The 18697-nt window shown below is 43.1% G+C and overlaps 2 protein-coding genes across 5 annotated transcripts in view; both read left to right on the plus strand.

The window, feature by feature from the left end:
* The first annotated feature begins 1553 nt into the window (after positions 1–1553).
* Positions 1554–7435, plus strand: GLRX5 (glutaredoxin 5). The gene is made up of 2 exons (XM_015865389.3): positions 1554–1895; positions 6016–7435. The coding sequence occupies exons 1-2, from the start codon at positions 1583–1585 to the stop codon at positions 6192–6194; spliced, it is 492 nt and encodes a 163-aa protein (XP_015720875.1). The 5' UTR covers positions 1554–1582; the 3' UTR covers positions 6195–7435.
* Positions 7436–10710: 3275 nt separating this feature from the next.
* The window catches only part of TUNAR (transmembrane neural differentiation associated intracellular calcium regulator), a 140383-nt gene continuing 132396 nt past the window's right edge, over positions 10711–18697 (plus strand). For all 4 annotated transcript variants that reach the window (XM_085549410.1, XM_085549417.1, XM_085549409.1 and 1 more), the window contains exon 1: positions 10711–11233. The gene's annotated coding sequence lies outside the window, so the exon portion shown is untranslated. The remainder of the gene's footprint in view (positions 11234–18697) is intronic.

The following is an 18697-nucleotide window of genomic DNA, read 5'->3' on the forward strand; positions in this document are numbered from 1 at the left end:
CTGTTCCTGAAGGAGCATACCCCACAAGGGTTTATGTCCCTTCAGTTTGATGTCTCCACTGTGCTTCTCTTTTCTCATTAGCGATATCCTCGTGGAAATAGCTGGAATTAGATACGGGAATCCAAATACAATCAAATTTCCATCACAACTTTTATTTTTATTAATTTTTAATTGAGAATTCTAGTTCAGCATGGTAACATCTTCACCTTTTTAATTAAATTTCAATTAATTCCCATCTGAATCTTCAGGATGTTAAAGCAACAGGCACCTTTCTGGTAGACTGGAAGTGACAAACTGGGTCAATGGGCGTCTTGTACATAAGACTTACAGAACTTCTTTGTAACATATCAGTTAGACAAAGAAAAACAAACCATATATTTTGCAAAGATTAAATAAGTTTTATCTACTACGAATTGTAGCATATGCAGCGAACAACCTTGCTCATCAATCACAACACAGAAAACAGGGACTCTTCTATGCCTTGGTCACAAGATAAGTTGGTTTCCGATGCTCTGCTCATAACAAAACACACTGCCACACAAAACACAACATTATCAGCAATAACGTACTTTGCCTTTAGATCTGTAATAAAGAGCATTGCATGAAAACCATATACACCCAAGTATTGGTAGATTACTTTTTAATAGACACTCGCAATTCACGAGCTGTGCTCACAAGTTTAAAGTTTGCCCTGAAGTTTCTTTGTGATTTATTTTAATTACGGTACAACACAACAGAAGCGATACCTGAAGTTTACGTCGGAAATCTGAACTTCCTTAAAAGCGATAGTAACACAGCTGGCCGCTACTACAACCAACCGTCCAGATGGCGGCCCCACAAAGTTCCTAACTCGGGAACACGCTCAGATTTGCTGCTACCTGTGGGACGTGTCGCTTTTGTCCTTTAGCTCCGAGGCAAACTCCACAACGCCTCCTCTCACCGCACACCCCTCGTTGCTGCCGGTCTCGGAAGGAGCCCGGGGGCGAGCTGAGCACGCGAACCAGCCCCTAAAGAGCCTCTGAGCCCAGCTCGCCATCTTGTGCTCCTCGGCTCCGCTTTCATGCTTCGGCAGAACCCACGCAGCACAGCCCCTATGGGTGACAACGCCGCTCCAGGCCCGAGCCTTGCGACACACCACGCGGTAAAGGAAGGCCGCCACCACCCGGAAGCGGAAACAAGGAGGCGCGATGTGATGACGCAACCCACAGCTCCCCGAGCGGAAGCAGCGCACCGGGGAGTCTGACCGGTAGCGGTTATGGAGCGGGCGGGAGGCACCGCCCCTTCCCCCCCAACATCCAATCGGATTGGATTGACAAGTGCTTCGTCCAATAGCGATACAACAACGCCGCTCTCTCAGCAAATAGGAAAGAGAGTGGCCTTGGAGTGTTGGTGGGTGGGATGAAGTTCGCAGAGCCTCCACGCTATTGGCTGTTGATGTTGATCGGCATCTCGCTTTACCTATGCAAAGGAGAAGCTTCTCGCGACCTTTCGTGCCCTCGGCCAATAGGCTGGCAGCGCTGTCTTTGGACCGGCGGTGCGGGGTCGGGGCTGGCAGTGGCCGTAGGGTTGCGGCCGGGTCAGGATGAGCGGCTCTTTGCGTGCGGCCCTGCGCTTGGGGGCTTGGGCAGCGCGGGGCCGGCCCGGGCGGCGACACCTGAGCGAGGCGGCCGCTGGAAACACCGGAGGCAGCGGCGGGGCCGATGGCAGCGGAGGCTCCGGTTCGAGGGAAGCGGTGGAACGTCTGGTGCGGGAGCACCCGGTGGTGGTGTTTATGAAGGGCAGCCCGGCTCAGCCCCTCTGCGGCTTCAGCAACGCCGTGGTGCAGATCCTGCGGCTGCACGGCGTGGAGGATTACCGAGCACACGACGTCCTGCAGGACCCCGACCTACGGCAAGGTCAGCGGGACGGGATCAAATCCCAGCGCCGCCTCCGGGCTGCGGGGTCTCGCTGCTCCGTGCTGGGTGCTGTTTGTTTTGCTTTGCTTTGTGAACGGCTTGTACCCAAAGCGTGGGGCTGGGCAGAGCAAGGACGAGCTGACGGGACGGAGCCTAAGGGTCGGGGTTCCGTGCCACGCCATATGCCCTGGTTCATAGGCGCAAAGGTCTGGAGCACTTCAGCTGCAATGGAAGGATGAGGGAGCTGGGGGTGTTCAGCTCGGAGAAGAAAAGGCTCCGGGGAGACCACACTGCAGGAGGGAGAGAGAGTTTTAACGGGGTCTAATAATGATAGACCAAAGGGGTTTGGGGGTATCAAAGGGGCTTTGAACTAAATTTAAACTAAATTGAATATCTCTGGAGATATTTAAGGCCCGCCTGGACGCCTACCTGTGAGACGTGGCGTAGGGAGCCTGCTTTGGCAGGGGGGTTGGACTCGATGATCTCTAGAGGTCCCTTCCAACCCCTGCAGTTTTGTGATTCTGTAAATGAGGGGAGATACAGATTCGGTGTTAGGAGAAAACTCTTTCCTCAGAAGGCAGTGAGGTGCTGGCACTGCTGCCCAGAGAGCTGTGGATGCCCCATGTCTGATGTGTTCCAAGGCCAGGCTGGATGGGGCCCTGAGCAGCCTGAGCTGGTGGGGGGTGATCCTAACCATAGCAGGCAAGGAACTGAGTGAGCTTATGGCCCCTCCCAACCCAAACCATTCTACAGTTATCAGATGCTTTCTTTTCACTGTGAACAGTGTTGTGAAACCTCATGAATGGTTTGGGCTCGGACACTGTGTTCTCTGTACAATGCTATGTTTTGTGATGATAATCGTTTGCACGAGAAATATTTGCATTACTATGCAAGCTGTAGGAGCTATTCTGTGTATATTGTGGTTGTTTGTTTGTTTTACTTGTACAAAGCCAATACTTAGTCCTTCTTCCATAGTTCCATCTTCCCTCTTTTCCTCTGATATATGTGGTTGACCTGAGGTTTTACGTGGCTAGTATTGAATGTGCACAGTGTTAATTCTTACCCAGACTACACCACATTGTGATTTAAATTTGCATGCTGGCATGTGTCAAGTGATCTCAAGTGGTTTGGTATCAGGCTGTGTGGACAACCAGCTTGCTGTATTACCAGGACTGTTGGGTTTACAAGCTGGGCTGGCTTGTTGCACTTTGAGGTGAGCACCAGCACTAGAGGTGGAGCCTTAAAATGAAGAGTTGCTTAAGGACTTAGTTTTGAGGCCAATTGCTTTCCATACTACCTCCTGCATCCTGAGAAGCCAGTGGATGTTCACTTCTGCAAATGGCAGCTTCTAGCAGAGGGGAGAGATGCTGGAAGGTGTAGCTCTGTAGGTTGCCAAATGGAATTCACCATTGACTGAAGGCCCTCTTTGTCCCTTTTGATCTCAGGTGCTGAAAAGTCATAGGCACTTGCCTAAGCTCTCTTCATGAATGTACTCTTTACTGGTGTATACATATGGGGATAGCAAAATAAGCAGCTAACGCTTCTGCTCAACTTGAGCATTTACTTGCAAGGAGATCATGGCATGTGAACTGAGTGCCAGTGATGAATGTAAGTATTCGCATGTGTATGCTTATAGCACTTGTAATAAGAGTTTGCTTTTAGCAGAGGTGATGCTTCAGGTATGTTTGAAGTGCTGACCAGTTTCTTCACTATACCAATACCATATTTTGAGGTTTTTATTGTTCATCTGAACTATAACTGATTTACTGAAGCTTGACCTTTGCTGAAATAAGGCAGGCTGTAAAAAAGATCTCTCCACCTCTGCTTTGCACCTGAAAGCGCTCTCAGGTCTATAAAACTAGTTACTAGTACTTAGGTTGAATGATTTATCTGAACTTGAGCTGAGGATGTGTTTCCCTGACACAAATTCTTCATTTTGAAAGCTGCTTTAAGAGACTTCAGTGCTCTTTCTTGGGCTGCAGTTCCATAACAATTCGTGTTTCTCTACGTGTGGCTTTGCCACAGGTGATTCGACTTTTGGCTGATCAAATACTGTGAGGCGAGTTCAGATCACTGTGGTGACAGAAGCTTGGGGTTGTGTACTGGAGAAACAGTGGTTTAAACTACTTTGAACTGCTGCAGTTCACCCTCAGATTGTTTTCATTGTTAATTTACATTATAACCATAATTACTGGATGCTGTCACAGACCTTGATATTTCTTCCCACCCTTGGGCTAGTTCTTCTACCGGTCCTAATGATCTCCCTGGAAACATGATGCTTTTCTGGAGAGTGGGGTAGGAGTGAGCATGGTTGCTTGACTCAGTTCTGTGATATGGTTCAGCACTTAGAAGTGCTAATGCTGGTAAAAGAGAGGCTGGGATTTGGTTGTTGGAGTTGGGGGAAATAAGGTGGGAGTTCTCTGGCCCCCCTTGTAGTAGCAGTTTGCACAGGTGGTGGTTTTGCAGTCACTCTGCAATGTACTGGTTCAGCCTTCAAGCTTTAAACCTGGTCTGAGTGTGGATTTACAAAAACATTTCAAAGGAGAAAACTGCAGCTTTTGAAGTACAGAGGGAAGTAGTAACCTCCAGGGAGTGGGAAGGAAGCTCCCTGCAGTGTCTGTCTATACTGCTGATAGATTAGTTGCACAAATACATCTTGAGTTCAGCATAGACTGGGCTGGCTTGCTTCAGTGCTGCTAAAATAGTTTTGGTAAATGCCATATTAAACTAGAAACTGCTGAACAGGTTGAGGAAGTGTTTACTTTGTAAGCTGGTTGAGCCTCAATATGCAGACCTTGCCTGACACATGGAGCAAGGCAGGTAGAGCAGCCCAGCCTGGTGGCATTCGTATTGTCATCTGAAGTTGAATAGATCTTTAAAAGTCCTATCTGTGTTTGTATGTATATCCTGTCGGGTCTCTGAAGAAAATATGTCTGTGGAAGAAAAATTGGTTTAAATATTACCTTGCAGTGCTTGTTGTCATTAAATTGACATGTGATGCCCTTGGTTTAGTATTACAGTATCTTAACAAAAACCACCCTTATTTCATATCCCTTCTCTGAGAAGGGATATCCTTAAGTTTACTTGAGTTTGGGGACTCAATTCCTCATCGCAGTTGTTATGAGTTAAAAGGGCTTTAGAATAAAATGGTTTGCTTCTCAAATACAAGTTCACATCAAAATTTAACATTTTGGCAAGCTTCCTCTAAACAGCCAAGAAAGGATTTAATGAAATGCTGAGGAAGAAATTGCAAGTGGTGATGCTGAAGATAGGAGCTGATGTAGCACTTTATAGTTAGGGATGCTTTGTTTTAACAAAAGTTCTTTTTAGATTTCTATTTTTGTAGTGGATTTTTTTTATTTTTTATTTATAAGTTGATGGTTTTGTGTGGAAAGTCATTTAGCAAATTAGATATACTGATTTTTCTGTATGGTATTTTTCCTGTGGTCTCTTAAGTGCAGTTTGGGATTCAATTTATGCCGTTGGGTCAGTCAGTATTTTTGGATGGCTTTAAGTTTCTTTTTTTTAAATGAAGTATAGTTTTTAATTTAATGTTGTGCTTCATAATTGTGACTCTAGCTCCATCTGATACAGTCATCTCCTCTGAGAGACTTCAGTCTTTGTGCCCCTCCCTTGAGCTGTAAGGTCTGGCAATGAAAGATAAAGCAGTTTGAAATTCATAAGGTGCTTAAGAGAGCGAATGTATGTTGTAATTGAAATTGGGATAGTATGTCTTTAACTGAACTCACACAGCTATAATGCATTTTAAAGTCCTTAGGGAAATATAAAGGGCAGCAGGATCTAAACTGTTCTCAGCAGTTTTCAAGATTTCCCATTTCTTATCATATTTGTTTCCAGGGCAGGAAGGGAGATGCTACGTTTTTTTCTAGCACATTTGAAGTTGTTGCGGGAGCTGAGCTGACTCCATATCTTTCACATCCTGAGTTGGAGTGAGAGCCAAACCTACTGACATAGTTTTTCTTTCAGTGTTATGTAGAAAAATTATTACCTCAGTGGGGAAGAAATGAAAATATCAGATGACCAATTTGAAGCAATTTTATCTACTTGAAGTCCCATTCATTGGGGGAAACATCTAACAATTGTGTTTTCCTTTTTGTAGGAATAAAAGACTACTCCAACTGGCCTACCATCCCACAGGTATACCTCAATGGTGAATTTGTTGGTGGCTGTGATATCCTCCTCCAGATGCATCAGAATGGGGATCTCGTAGAAGAGCTAAAGAAATTAGGAATCCGCTCAGCACTTCTGGATGCAGAAAAAGACCAAGAAAAAAAGTAAAATGAGGAAGAGAAAAAGATGCCTTGATGGGAAGAAAGGAAATCTTTGATGAGAACTTGTAACCAGTAAAGCCTTATGTACTTCAGTTCAAAGAAGGCATCTTTTTAAACTGACACTATGATTTATCAGTGGATGTCTGTTAGCTCATGGTAAATGTAGTGATCTCACTATTTTGATTTATGGATATTGTGAAAATTTGAGTATAACCACTGTACTGTAAAGCACACACATGTGGGAATTGTTTTAAGAAAAGTAAAAAAGAAGTTCACTTCTAAAAGCATTCTGTTGACTGATGCGGGAGTAAACCAAAAGAACTAATGATGCTATTTGTATTGATTGTTTGTTTCTTTGTTACGCAAACCTGTGTGCAAACAGTGTTTGCGTTCCCTTGCTCTTGAAAAAGTGCTAAGTAGTGCTAGTGCATCTGTGGGGTTTTGTTTTGTTTCTGTTTTTTATAACTCCTGATGATAAGAATTCCCAAGATCCTGTAAAGTTTCTACCATCTCATACGATATAGGAGAAAATAGCTCTCAAACAATATATAAGAAATCGTGGTATGAGAGTGCATGAAATACACTTCTATTCCAAAGGCTAAAAATAAACACACTAGTACAAATACATGTATAATGGTCATCATTACTTTGTATCTTCCTGTTAGCTGTTAAAGAACTGCTATGAATTGTGCCTGAAGATTTTTATAAAACCTTTTCTACCTCTTGCAAAGTGGTTTTTCCCCCTGTTTATATACTTTGTGTACTGCAGTTTCTCTGTGTCAGTTTTAGAATGTTGGAATTGCTAAGGCTTCAGCATTCTTGTTCGCAATAGTACAGGAAAATACTTCAGTAATTACTGTATTATTTGCTAGTTACTGAGTTATCTTTTTAGATTTGTTGTATTTCCAAGTATCGTCTCTGATCAGCTATGGTTCCTGGAGTGTGGTTTTCAAATGTGGGTTAAACAGATTAAACTTTCACTGGAGAGAAGATGCAAAGTGCAGCAGAAGGGCTACTGAAAATAGCCAAAGTGTTCCTTTGTTGGAAGCTCTGGGAAGTCTTCAAATAACTATCTAACCCTGTTTTCCCAGGTAAAAATAAACAGTGTAGCTTCACCTGTACAGTAATACTGCTGAGGATAAAAGCTAACCATGCTGTTTTTAAATGCCATTTACCTTTATGAATGCAGACCGGGGAATGGTTTGCATGTGAGCTAAGCAAGAGATTGGAAATAAAGTGTTTTATGTAGATTGTCTGCAATAGTTCCTTTTTATTTTAAATTACTATAATGAATCCAATACTGCTTTTAATGTGAAATCTAAAATGTAGGGAAGAAAAATAATCCCTCACTGGAAGAGGATCTCAGTGCTGTTAACTGGTGGATGGGGGTTTTAATGCAAGTTTCAATTCCATCTCTTTTGTGTTCACCATAGCAAGCTGTCTAGTAGACAAAACACGTCCCTGTACAGCTTAAACAGAATTTGCTGAATGTGTGCTGGGTTACAGTATGTTTATTGTATAGTTTACTGTTTAGTTCAAACACAGTATCTCCATGCTTAAATAGCATCTCAGCCTAAACAGTCACTCAGCTTCACTACCAGTAGAAGTGACTTAAGCGTGAACACTTATTATGGCTAATCTGTGCTCAGAGGCAGTCAGTTATGAATGTTATGTATGTATGAGAGCATGATTTTGTTGTTGTTCATACACTATATCACATGAAATGCAAAGCTTTACTTCAGTTTAGCCGCTCTTGAAATTCTCATTAAATGAGGTTTTCTTGCAGCTAATCTTTCATGAGTGGTTTTTGCTATTCTAAATGTAAGATGAGGTTTGGAAAAATAAATAATTATTCAAAAGCTTTTTGGTTGTTTGTGTCGAAAGGCCAACTGAGATGAATGTATATCGTAAACAAAGAATAAGGTAACTCGAAGAAAAGCTAATTATTTTCTACTTCAGTGTTTAATTCTTAGTCTGGCTACTACGTCTACTTAAAAACAACAACAGATGCTAATGGTGGTGTCTGGTGTGTCAGTCAATGGATGTATCAAGCAAATTCTTGGGGATGTGAGCTTGAGGAGTCTGTGGTCTGGAGGATGTGAAGGGTAGGGAGGGAGAAAGGATGACTGCCCACAGTAGGAAATGTCACAGGTGGCAGCAAGGGAGGGAATGATGCAGGAAGTGTCAGGAAAACAGCTGGGTACTGCTGCTTGTATTCCTCTGATCACTACAATAAAATAGTGCTCAGGAACACAGCTTGGGAAGGCTGAAGATGCCAAAGAGGACAACTGAGGGCAGGCACAGAGCTTGCCATGCTGTCTGTCTCTGAAGAAAGAAGCAAAGCTGCCTACTCCTGAAGTTTGCCATTGTACAAATATATCTCTGTACAGCAAGAATCAAGGCTGAAAATGAGCACTGCCACCTGCACAGCTTCTGATCAATGATGGCTACATCATAAATCCCCTGACTCCCATTACAGCACTCTTCAGTTCTTATATACCACAAGTATGTATTCCAGCTGGCTGTGCCTCCAGCAAGTTGCTTCTGAGCTTGTTTGGGCTGTGTTGCACTGTTGAGGGCTTGCAATGAAAGGAATGTGTGTAACCCATTAACTGCTATTAGGATGCTATCCCAGCATCCTAATGGATTATAGCGTGTAGTGGAAATGCTGAGTCATGGCCTGAACTAGTGATTGAACACCTGGTGGGAAGGCAGGGCCAACCCAGGGGAGCTCAGCACAGTGCAGATGAATGACCAGAAGGGATGAAGCCAGGATCCACCTTTTCCCAGCCTTCATTTAATGGCTGGCAGTGGAGGTGAGGGAGTCCTACTAAAGATCCCTTCATACTTGAGGCCTTCTGAAGATAAGCAGCTTTTTCTCCTTTATTTCTGTGCTTGCAGCTGTTGCATTTGAACAAATTCTGCCTTGATGTGGTCTAGGGCCTTGCTGCTCTCTTACTGTTGCTGTGAGTTCTATTGCCAGAAGCACCTGGTAGAGTTTTTCCAGAAGTAACTCAGTGCTGATTAAGTGTGAAGGAAATAAAGCGTGGGGAGCGTGAAAGCTGAGAATCATACCAAGGAAAGCCTCTCTGAGCTGCCTGAATCTAGTTGAGGCCTACAGGGCAGCAGGCTTACGATTTCTTTCCACAGTGAAAGGAAACAGCCTTTTAAGGGCAGCTTTTATTCTTGAATTATTTAAATATTTTAAGGCCTTTTAGAGCAGAATAAATAAGCATGCTAGACTTTTTAATAGAGAAAAATCACTTAAAGCTTGCTTCTCGAGCTGTTGAATTAAGTACCATAACTTCTGAAGTATTTTATTAACTTCAATATTCATTCCAAAACATCTTTATTAATTAGATAAATCAATCCTCATGAGTGATGGAGAAATGGTAACTTTTTTTTTCCAGCTGCAACCATTCTATGTGCGAGGTTATGTGAGTGCTCCTATGCATATACAGTGAGACACTTGCATGTATATTTCTATAGCTCTCTGCTGACTTTCCCAATATAAGGCTTCCACAGGGGGTTGGTTTAACATCTTTTAAAGATGAGCTCCTGTAAAATTTTACTTTGCATTTAATAGTAAGATGAATCAAAAGGGCTTTGCAGCATTGAGTTTAGAAGAAACATTAAACAACACCCCCTTCTTGTTGCACAAGTACATTCACAGATCACAGAATCACAGAATGACCTGGATTGGAAGGGACCTCAAGGATCATGTAGTTCCAACCCCCCTGCCTAGCAGGGCCACCAAACAAATGCCTTTACTAGATCAGGTTGCCCAGGGCCCCGTCCAACCTGGCCTTGAACACCTCCAAGGATGGGGCATCCACAACAAAATCACAGAATCACAGAATCACAGAATTACCCGGGTTGGAAGGGACCTCAAGGATCATGTAGTTCCAACCCCCCTGCCTGGCAGGGCCACCAAACATACACATTTACTAGATCAGGTTGCCCAGGGCCCCGTCCAACCTGGTCTTGAACACCTCCAAGGACGGGGCATCCACAACCTCCCTGGGCAGCCTGTTCCAGGGCCTAGCCACTCTCCTAGTAAAGAACTTTCCCCTAACACCCAACCTAAATCTTCCCTCTTTTAACTTAAAACCATTTCCCCTAGTCCTGCTATTATCAGCCCTTTCGAAGAGTTTACTCCCCTCCTGGGAGTAAGTTCCCTTCAGGTACTGAAAGGCTGCAATGAGGTCATTCTACAAGGTCCAAAGGATTCTGTGTATAGTTTAGCTTCAAAACCATGAAATAGAGCACCCACATGTCCATTTTACAGGCCACAGTACACTGAAGCACAGGTAAATGATGTGTAAGAAGCTGAGAAAAAAGTTTTGGAGTCTTTTGCCTTAAGTCTATGATCCAGTGAGTGAACTGTGTGTTTTTAAAGAGTTTATCAATGAGCATCTTTGAGCTCTCATGTCAAATCCACGTTACAGTACGTATTCTTTAAATACTACCCATCAGCCAAGAGCTCCCTGCTGATCAGCAATACCATGAAAGCCAGTGTTTTGGTCTCTGCTGCAACACTGTGCTCAGAGCCTGGCTCTGGGCTGAATCCAGCCACTGAAACACCCAGGAGATGGTGCTCTTGAATCAGAGATCAGTGCAGTGCTGACCCAGAGGCATCCTCGAACGCAGCCCTCCCTGTTTTCCCTTTGTGTTGCATGCTCTTCTTTGGGGTTCCCATTTTCTTTGGGGAGAAGAATGTGACGATGTTGAATCCGGAGCACGCTCCCATCTGATCCATAATGCGATTTCCAGCCTGGTGATCCTACGCCCCTGCCTGAAATGACGCTGGTGCTCGTAGGAGGTGTTTTTCTCTGGACTGTGAGACTAGTGAGATACTGAAGCTGAGCACGGAGCAGATTTGCATCTGATTGCCCTGATTGGAGCCTGGGACGCGCTGTGCCCAAGCCAAGCATCTGAGGGGTGCCAGCTCCATTGCTGCCAGGGCTGGGAATACGCAGCTGTACGCGTGGCTCCCTGGGGCCTCCTGGCTGGGACAGCCTTTCACCACTGACACGTGTCTTGGAGGTAAGGGCGGCTCCGTGTTGGTGAGGGCCTGAGTTGGGCCCATGGTGCTGTTTGGCTTCTGTCCCCTGGGACACGTTGGTGCACAACGGGTTGAGGTGCCGCTTGGGCACACAGCTCGGAGATACCCTCACCTCAGGCTGCTGAGGTGGGAAGATGGAATTTGGATATGGTTTGGAACGTAGTCTCTGAGTGGGGAGTGGTAAGAGGTCAGGTGGCTGCAGTTGGAGCAGCACATCTTCTTGTTGGTTCCAGTGGCTTTGAATTGGGTTGGAAAGGACCAAAAGTGAGCAGCCAGTGGCCCAGGTGGGCCTTGGTAGAATGGGGAATAGAAAATCTCTGAACAGCCTCTTTCCTCAATTTCCAGAGAAGTTATGATTCTATTTGCATAAATATCCATGGAGTGGGTTTTATTTTATATAAATCCACTGTGTCTTTTACCTGTTTTCTATCTGAGCTGGCACCATCAAATCAGATCTCTCTGCACTCAGGCAGGGGCAGGCAGTAGAGAGTGCTGCTGCTGTTGGGGTGGCTTACAGGGTCTGGATATATAAGCTGCACCCTGCTTATGAAGCTTGACAAATTCACTCCTGCTGCTCTGTGGCTGCAGGGAGCATGCAGTAGGTGCAGGACAGCAGAGCCACTGCTTGCAGCCCTGCTGGGGCCAGTCCATGATGCCAGGGTTACCCTCAATGTATCCATGTGTCTTCTCTTCCTGAGTAGTTAATAATAAATTAATGTTTTGCTTTACCAGACAGAGCAGTGTTAATTCTTGCTGTTTTTTTTTTCCATGGTCAGAGGTAATTTTTTTTTCTTTTTTTAGTTTGTTTGCTTTAAGTTCTTTTTCTCCCCAATTATTTGCTGATGATAAATGATTTAAAGCTCTGCCAATGCATCTTGGGGTCTTTTGCTGCTTGAGTAATGAGGAGAGCTGGGCAGGAATGGTGGAGCCCGCTGGTAATGAGGCCTTGTCAGCAAGAGGGAATCAAAGGAAAATACAAGAAGCTTCTACCTATTTAGTAATAAGAAAAGCAGAATGAAGTAGCCTGAAGCAAGCTTGCCCAGACACCTTTACTTCTTGCAGGGACGTGAGGTATGATTCAGCCAGCAATGCTAAAAAGCTGCCCAGTTCTGCAGGGGAAATGAGACCTGACCTCAGCCACACCAAGGACTGAGGGCTGTGAACAGGAGAGGATCTAGCACTCACACTGTCACTTCAGCTCATTTAACATAGTCCTGCACATTTCTGTCTCTGAAATACATAGATATGAAAGGGGTGTCTGGGCTGGCACCAGGTTATAGCAGACATGTTTTGTTTCAGGGGCTCTACATTTTGCACTAAAATCTCTTGGCTAAAACAAAGCTCTAAGGATCAGCACATGGACTCAAAACTGACTGACCTGTCTCCTATGAGACTCCAAGCCATCAAGTGTTAATCCTTCATATTGCCATTCTTCCTGAGCTAGAAATCCTTCTCCAACAAGAGGGAGAGGGTGTGCCCTCTTCTTGGCAGCTGTCATCCCAACTGGTGGCTGGGTGCTTCCTGCAAGGTGTACCATGTTGTCTGGGCCTCCCTTGTGTGCAGCCTTGCTGTGTCTAAATGTAAGGCAGCTTCCATCAGCAGATTGTTGCTGGTATAGGTGATGTGCTCCAGGTTGGCCATCTGCTGCCTTTTGGCAAGCCTAAATGAGGTGTAGGTATTTGTCTATTCAGTCTGAACCAGAGTCAGTGTAGGTATGGGATTTCAGATCAACGTTACCTGTTTTACGTGCTAACATCCTGGTAGTTGTTTCTTGATCCTAGGCCATGTGCAGGAGGGAATTCAAGACAATGGTTGTGTCTGAAGCTGCTTTAACATAATATGGTCCCATAGTCTGGTGAGAGAGAAAGTACAGGAACCAGATTTCAGTAACATGGGGTTAGTCAAGAAAACTCCTGAGAGAGAAATATAAGGAAAAAAATGTATAAAGATGGCACTGATTGAAGAAAGGATAACAGAATCTGGAGAGTGTATGTGTTGCTGAAGAAAATAATATTAGACAGGAAAAGAGTAAACCAGTACAACTGAATGGCAGGCTTGAGAGGTTTGTTGAGTTTTCTGTTGTTTGTTTTATTGAATCAAAAGGAAATCATCCCAAATTTGAAAATATAACCTAAGCTTTCCTATACATCAGTGCATTAATTAGCGTAAGTACTAAATGTAAGAGGGAATTAAAAGGAAATATGGTAGACTGCAAGTAACTAGCGGGATAAAATAAAAATGCTTTAGGTTTATTCCTGTTCTGTCAAATGATCAAACTGGATCACTGAAGATTAAAGCTAGAAATTAAAGAAGATAAAGACATTGCTGAGAATCCAAATGATTTCTTTGCACCAGCCTTCAGCACTGAGAATATTAGAGCCATACCTATTGGGACTTGCTCTTTTCTAGTAATCAAGATGTGTCAGAAGAAGAGCTGGAACAAATCAATAATTTAAAAATCAGTAAGTCACCAGCTTCAGATGATACTTTAAAGAGTTCTGAAGGAACTCAGTATGAGATAGCTGAACTGGAGCAAAAATGTGCTTTCCATAATTAAAAATAACTATTTTGTTAGAGAAGTGGGAGGTAACAATTATACCTGTAATTTAAAAACAGGATTGGGATGGTGTGTGGAAGCATACTATTTACCCAGCCATACATTTCTGCTTTGTAAGCTGGATGGAAAGGGAATGGAAAGTGTATGTGGGAGGAGGGGGTGTGTGTGGCGGGGGTGGTATCCACAAATAATTTAATTTAAAAGAAATGGGAAGATAGTAACCAGTTAGGATCTAAAGAGTAAGGCTTCTGCAACTTACAATTATTCCTCAGCTATTATTCTGTTATTATTCCAGCTGAGCTAATTGAGTTATAGACAAAGAAGAGGCAATTACTCTAATTTAGCTAAGCATCAAAGTACCTTTGATCTATGTAGGATATTGTGAATCAAGGAGAAGGGAGCTTACTGCATAGATCTTGGCTGATGGAACCGGGGAAGGCTGAATGTTCACAAAGGCCTGACCATCCTTGTCACTTCCATGTTCCATCTGACAAAGTATGGCATTACTTCTCTGGGATGGTGTGATCTCACCCAGGTGACACCAAGACCCACTTCCAGCTGTCCAGAAAGGTGAGAAACCAAGAATTGGGAGCATTACCCATTTCAAGCCTCTGAGAAAGATGCAAGAGCTCTGCTGCTAACCTAAGTTAGGGTAGGGGTCATAAAAGGTACATATTAGTTAGAAAGCTGACATGTGAAGGTTTTTCTGGGGAACTAATAAGGAATTGAGATCCAAGGAGAGAATTGCTAAATCAGTGGAAAGAAAACCTCTTTCTACAGCATAGAATTGCGCTGCTGCTTTAGGATGCTGTGGAATTATTTTTATTATTTTTTTTTTTTTTTAACTCTCAGAAGAGATCACTGCAGTTTTCATCAACTTTATCAAGCCAGCGTGGGTGTGGATTTTAGTATATCTCAGCACTACCACCTCCTTATTTCTGCTGCTTATTCTTTTGTTTTTACCTTTGCAAATCTGTTTCTTCTCATTTCTATTTCTGTGTATCCTAAGATTCCCCTTCCCTCTCTCTCCCACGTGTGTGGGGATGCTGCCCCTTACAGCAACACCAGCCAGCTCGCATCTGTACCGACTGTGGTGCAGGGCCATTCAATCAGGCCAGCACTGCTAATTAGAAGGCATAGGATGCAATGTCTTGCTTTAGAAATCTGTACGACTCAACGTGCATTGTACTCTGCTGATTGGGAAATGCTGATTTATTGTAGCGTTAAAAGATACAATCTGAAAAAAAAAACCCCGATCAGATTAACAGGCTTCTGAATAGCCCTGTTGCTTTTTTCTGCACTGTTCCATACAATTATTTTCACGTCAGTAGATTCCAGTCTCAGCATTTCTAGTGTTTCACTGGGCATTTTGTAGGGAGCAGTGTCAACCACAAGATGCCAGGAGAAGCGCTATATTATAGATGATAAATGAGAATGTGGATTTTAAGAAATCTGTTTCAAGCTTGCATTTAAGTTTCCTGTGTGGAGTCATAGAAAAGAGGAAATGTGTCCAAAGCACCTTTCAAATCAGCTAATTTAGATGTTAACTTGGTCTGGCCGTGGCAGCACAGGGCAGAGCTGTTTGATTTTGATATTCTGCTTCCTGAGTCCCCAGGGTCCTGCTGCTCAGCTGACTCAGTGCTCCTTCATGGGAAAGGTCTCCCCTCTATTAGCACACAATGTTGTGGCTTCTATTGTCACAGTAATTCAGCAGCTTGACAGTTTGGGAAGGTATAGGCTTTTGAGTTTTCTCCAGATTCAAGTACAGGCAAGTTGTTAATCCTTCAGGCTTGTTAGGTTTGTGTCCAGCTTTTCCATTTATGAAAATGCCTGGTGACTGTGTTGGTTGTGAGTGCAAGAGAACTAAGACCTTATCAATATTATGATCCACTTGTACATAAATAACTCTGTCAGATGCTTCTCTAGAACTAGTTTCTGTGCCTGAGACTCAGACCAACACAAAGTGATTGTGTTCCCTCTGCATCAGCAAAACAGCAGGCAGCTCAGGCATCTCTTCCCACATCCAAAGCTCCTCTGGGCTGGGTAATGCAATAAAGTGTTGGAACTGTTGTTGATTGAGCATTTCTCAAAGCCACTTTACCCATCATTAAGACATGGCAAACCTTCTTCTTTGATAGGAGGGCTATGGAGTGGGAAGTAGTGATTATAAGCACAAGTTTGAGGAGGCCTTTGTGTTTGTTTGATTACCAGTAACACCAACTGAACTCACTTAGACATCTTAAGTTGTAAATGTTTGGCTTGACTCCTGCTGGCAGAACAACTCTGTTTTGTGATCATACTCATCCAAATAAGGCAAATGGTCTCTATACAGTTGGTAGTTTCCTGCCCTCTCAATACCTATAGTTGAAGACTGGGACTCTGAGATGATGGAAAATCTTTATGTTTATTTTCTTTTAACTGTCTGATAAACTCTGACCTGTAAGAGTGAAATGTCAGGTCTGGGAGAAACAGTTCTGATCATTTATTCTAGTTTTTCTACTAGGTGATGCCAAAGTTGAAGGTAAACCACAGTCAATTATTTTCTTCCCCAGGAGATGCATTATTTTGCATGGTCAGTCTGATTTCCAGACTTGCTGATTTCAGCTGGAACTGTAGGTGCTTGTTTGATTTGAAAATCAGACTTAGCTTTTCTAAAGCCAGGCAAAGAGCCACAATGGCTTAAACAGTATTTCTGGCACTGATGGAGTGGTTGTTCTCCCTTTTACAGGGATCCTCTTGTTTTAGTGACTTTAGGGATTAAAAATCCTGGAACTTTGCTGTTTAAAATCCTTTCCAATTCGAAGCAAGCTAAGCTCCATCAAGAAGTGCCTGAGTTCAACATGAAACAATACAGTTCCCAAATAGAATATCTAGTGGGCATCTCAACACCTCTATGCAGATGATTATTTGACACTGTTGTTTGTTTTTGTGGAGATCATAAGCGATGCATGATGGAGTGCTGAAGCATTCTATGTAAGGAGAACAGGGAACTAATACTCTGAGTGGGTGGTGGTAACTTACTAATTTGAGTATTACTAAGTAGGCAAATCCTTATTTCATGGTGTCAGTAGTTGGGTTAATGCTACATTCTGTTCACTGTCACTTTCTCATTTACCATCTTGCTTTTTTGGTCTGGATATCTCCACTTAGATCTTCTGAAATCTTGTTTAACTTGTTCTGGTATGTAAAGCAGTTCCAGACAGTCGTGGGGACTTACTTGACTTTGAACTCAAATCCTGGAGGATGGAGATATAGAACTATAATTGGTTTCTCAGAGTTGATTTTCTCCTCCTATTAGTTGACTTGCTGCTCGGTGATTCACTCAGTTAACTTTAGATTGGCTCAAGATATTGAAAAGCCCTTTCATGCACTCATATTTCAAATGTCTCCTTCTATTCCTTTACAAACAGGCAATTGAATGACAATGACTTTGAACCCAAAGCACTATTTGTTTTACCATAGTGAAATGTAACTGAAACCATCCAAACTTTTGAGCAGTTGTTAAGAAAATGATCTACTGTTTCTTTAGGTGATGTGCTTCATTGTAGCTAAACAAATATGTACTACTTTTATTACTAGAATAGTACAAGCATATATATGCTTTGAAATTTGGATATGCTTCTTTTTTCCTGCTTGTAATTAGGGCAGAACAAGCAGTTCAGGAGACCCTGACCTTTTATAACAGCTTGTGCTGGGGCTGTAGTCATGATGCTAAGCAAGAATCAAAGAGACCCTCTAGGCTTTTACAGATTCTACAGGAGATACTACTTCAAACTCCAAGATTTTGGCTCTGTTTCCTGATAAATCATTGGACTAAAGTTGCTGAACTGAGTAGGGTTTGTCCTTGACCCTGTTTTGTCCACTGAGCGGTTGTTATGAGTGACAAGTGTTATTTAACTTGCTTCTGCTGTCTCTGCATCTTCCTTGGGAAAGCCAAGGGAAACCAAAGTTTGTGGTAGGATGAGCTTTGTTGTTGAACTTCTTTGCAACTAGCAGTTGTCCTCTGGTTGATGACTCTAACATGAGAACTGAGCAAAAATTTATTTGTATGGTGGAAAACAGCTGTCTGTGTTTTGATCATAGTCAATTATGATTGATCTGTGCATCCACTGGTGTGCAAAGAGGAGTGCAGGCATGAGGGCTCAGTTCAATTACTTAAGCGCAGCTGATCAGTGCTGTTTGGGATACCCCAGAGTAATTGAGATGTTCATAGTGTTGCAGGTTTGGCGCAGGACTTCTGTTGTCAGTCAAGCCCAGGTGTCTGCTTGACAGAAAGTTGAATTGCTCTCAATTGTCTGTATGCTATATTGGTAAAATCTTTCAGCAGTGGGAACCTGGACTCATCACTCACTTGTAGACACCAGCATGAAGATATCTTCACCTACAAATGAATCCAGTCTGTTATAGCTAAAGATACAGCTATAGCTCCTGGAGGTGGCCTAGAGAAAAATATCTAGATGAGGAGCTCCAGAGGGCAATGTATTCAGGCTATTTTTAATACCTGTTACAGGATGAAATGGATTGTCTTTGGAAAGTGCCTTTCATCAAACTGGCTACAGAAAGACTGTAATCGTATTAGCTGTTTAAATTTCAGGTGGCTAAAAGGAAAAGTATTACCCCTTCTTTTGTTCAAATGTAATCCTTTTAACTCCACTGACCCAGAAATGGCTTTCCTCAGAAAAAAGGCTGAAGAGGCTGTGTGTGGGGAACTAATTAATGATATTCTGAACCTCAAGAGCACCTTAAGTATTTCTAACTTTGCAAACTTAATTTGACTTAAAGTTGGTTGGAACCAAGCTAAGTGTATAATAAAAGCTTACTGTTTTTCCTTTTCCAGATGAGAAACGTCATAACTTTACAGCACACACACACACACACACACACACAC

Source organism: Coturnix japonica, chromosome 5 (assembly GCF_054131305.1).
Source record: "Coturnix japonica strain WE chromosome 5, WE-NBRP24, whole genome shotgun sequence".
NCBI lineage: Eukaryota > Metazoa > Chordata > Aves > Galliformes > Phasianidae > Coturnix > Coturnix japonica.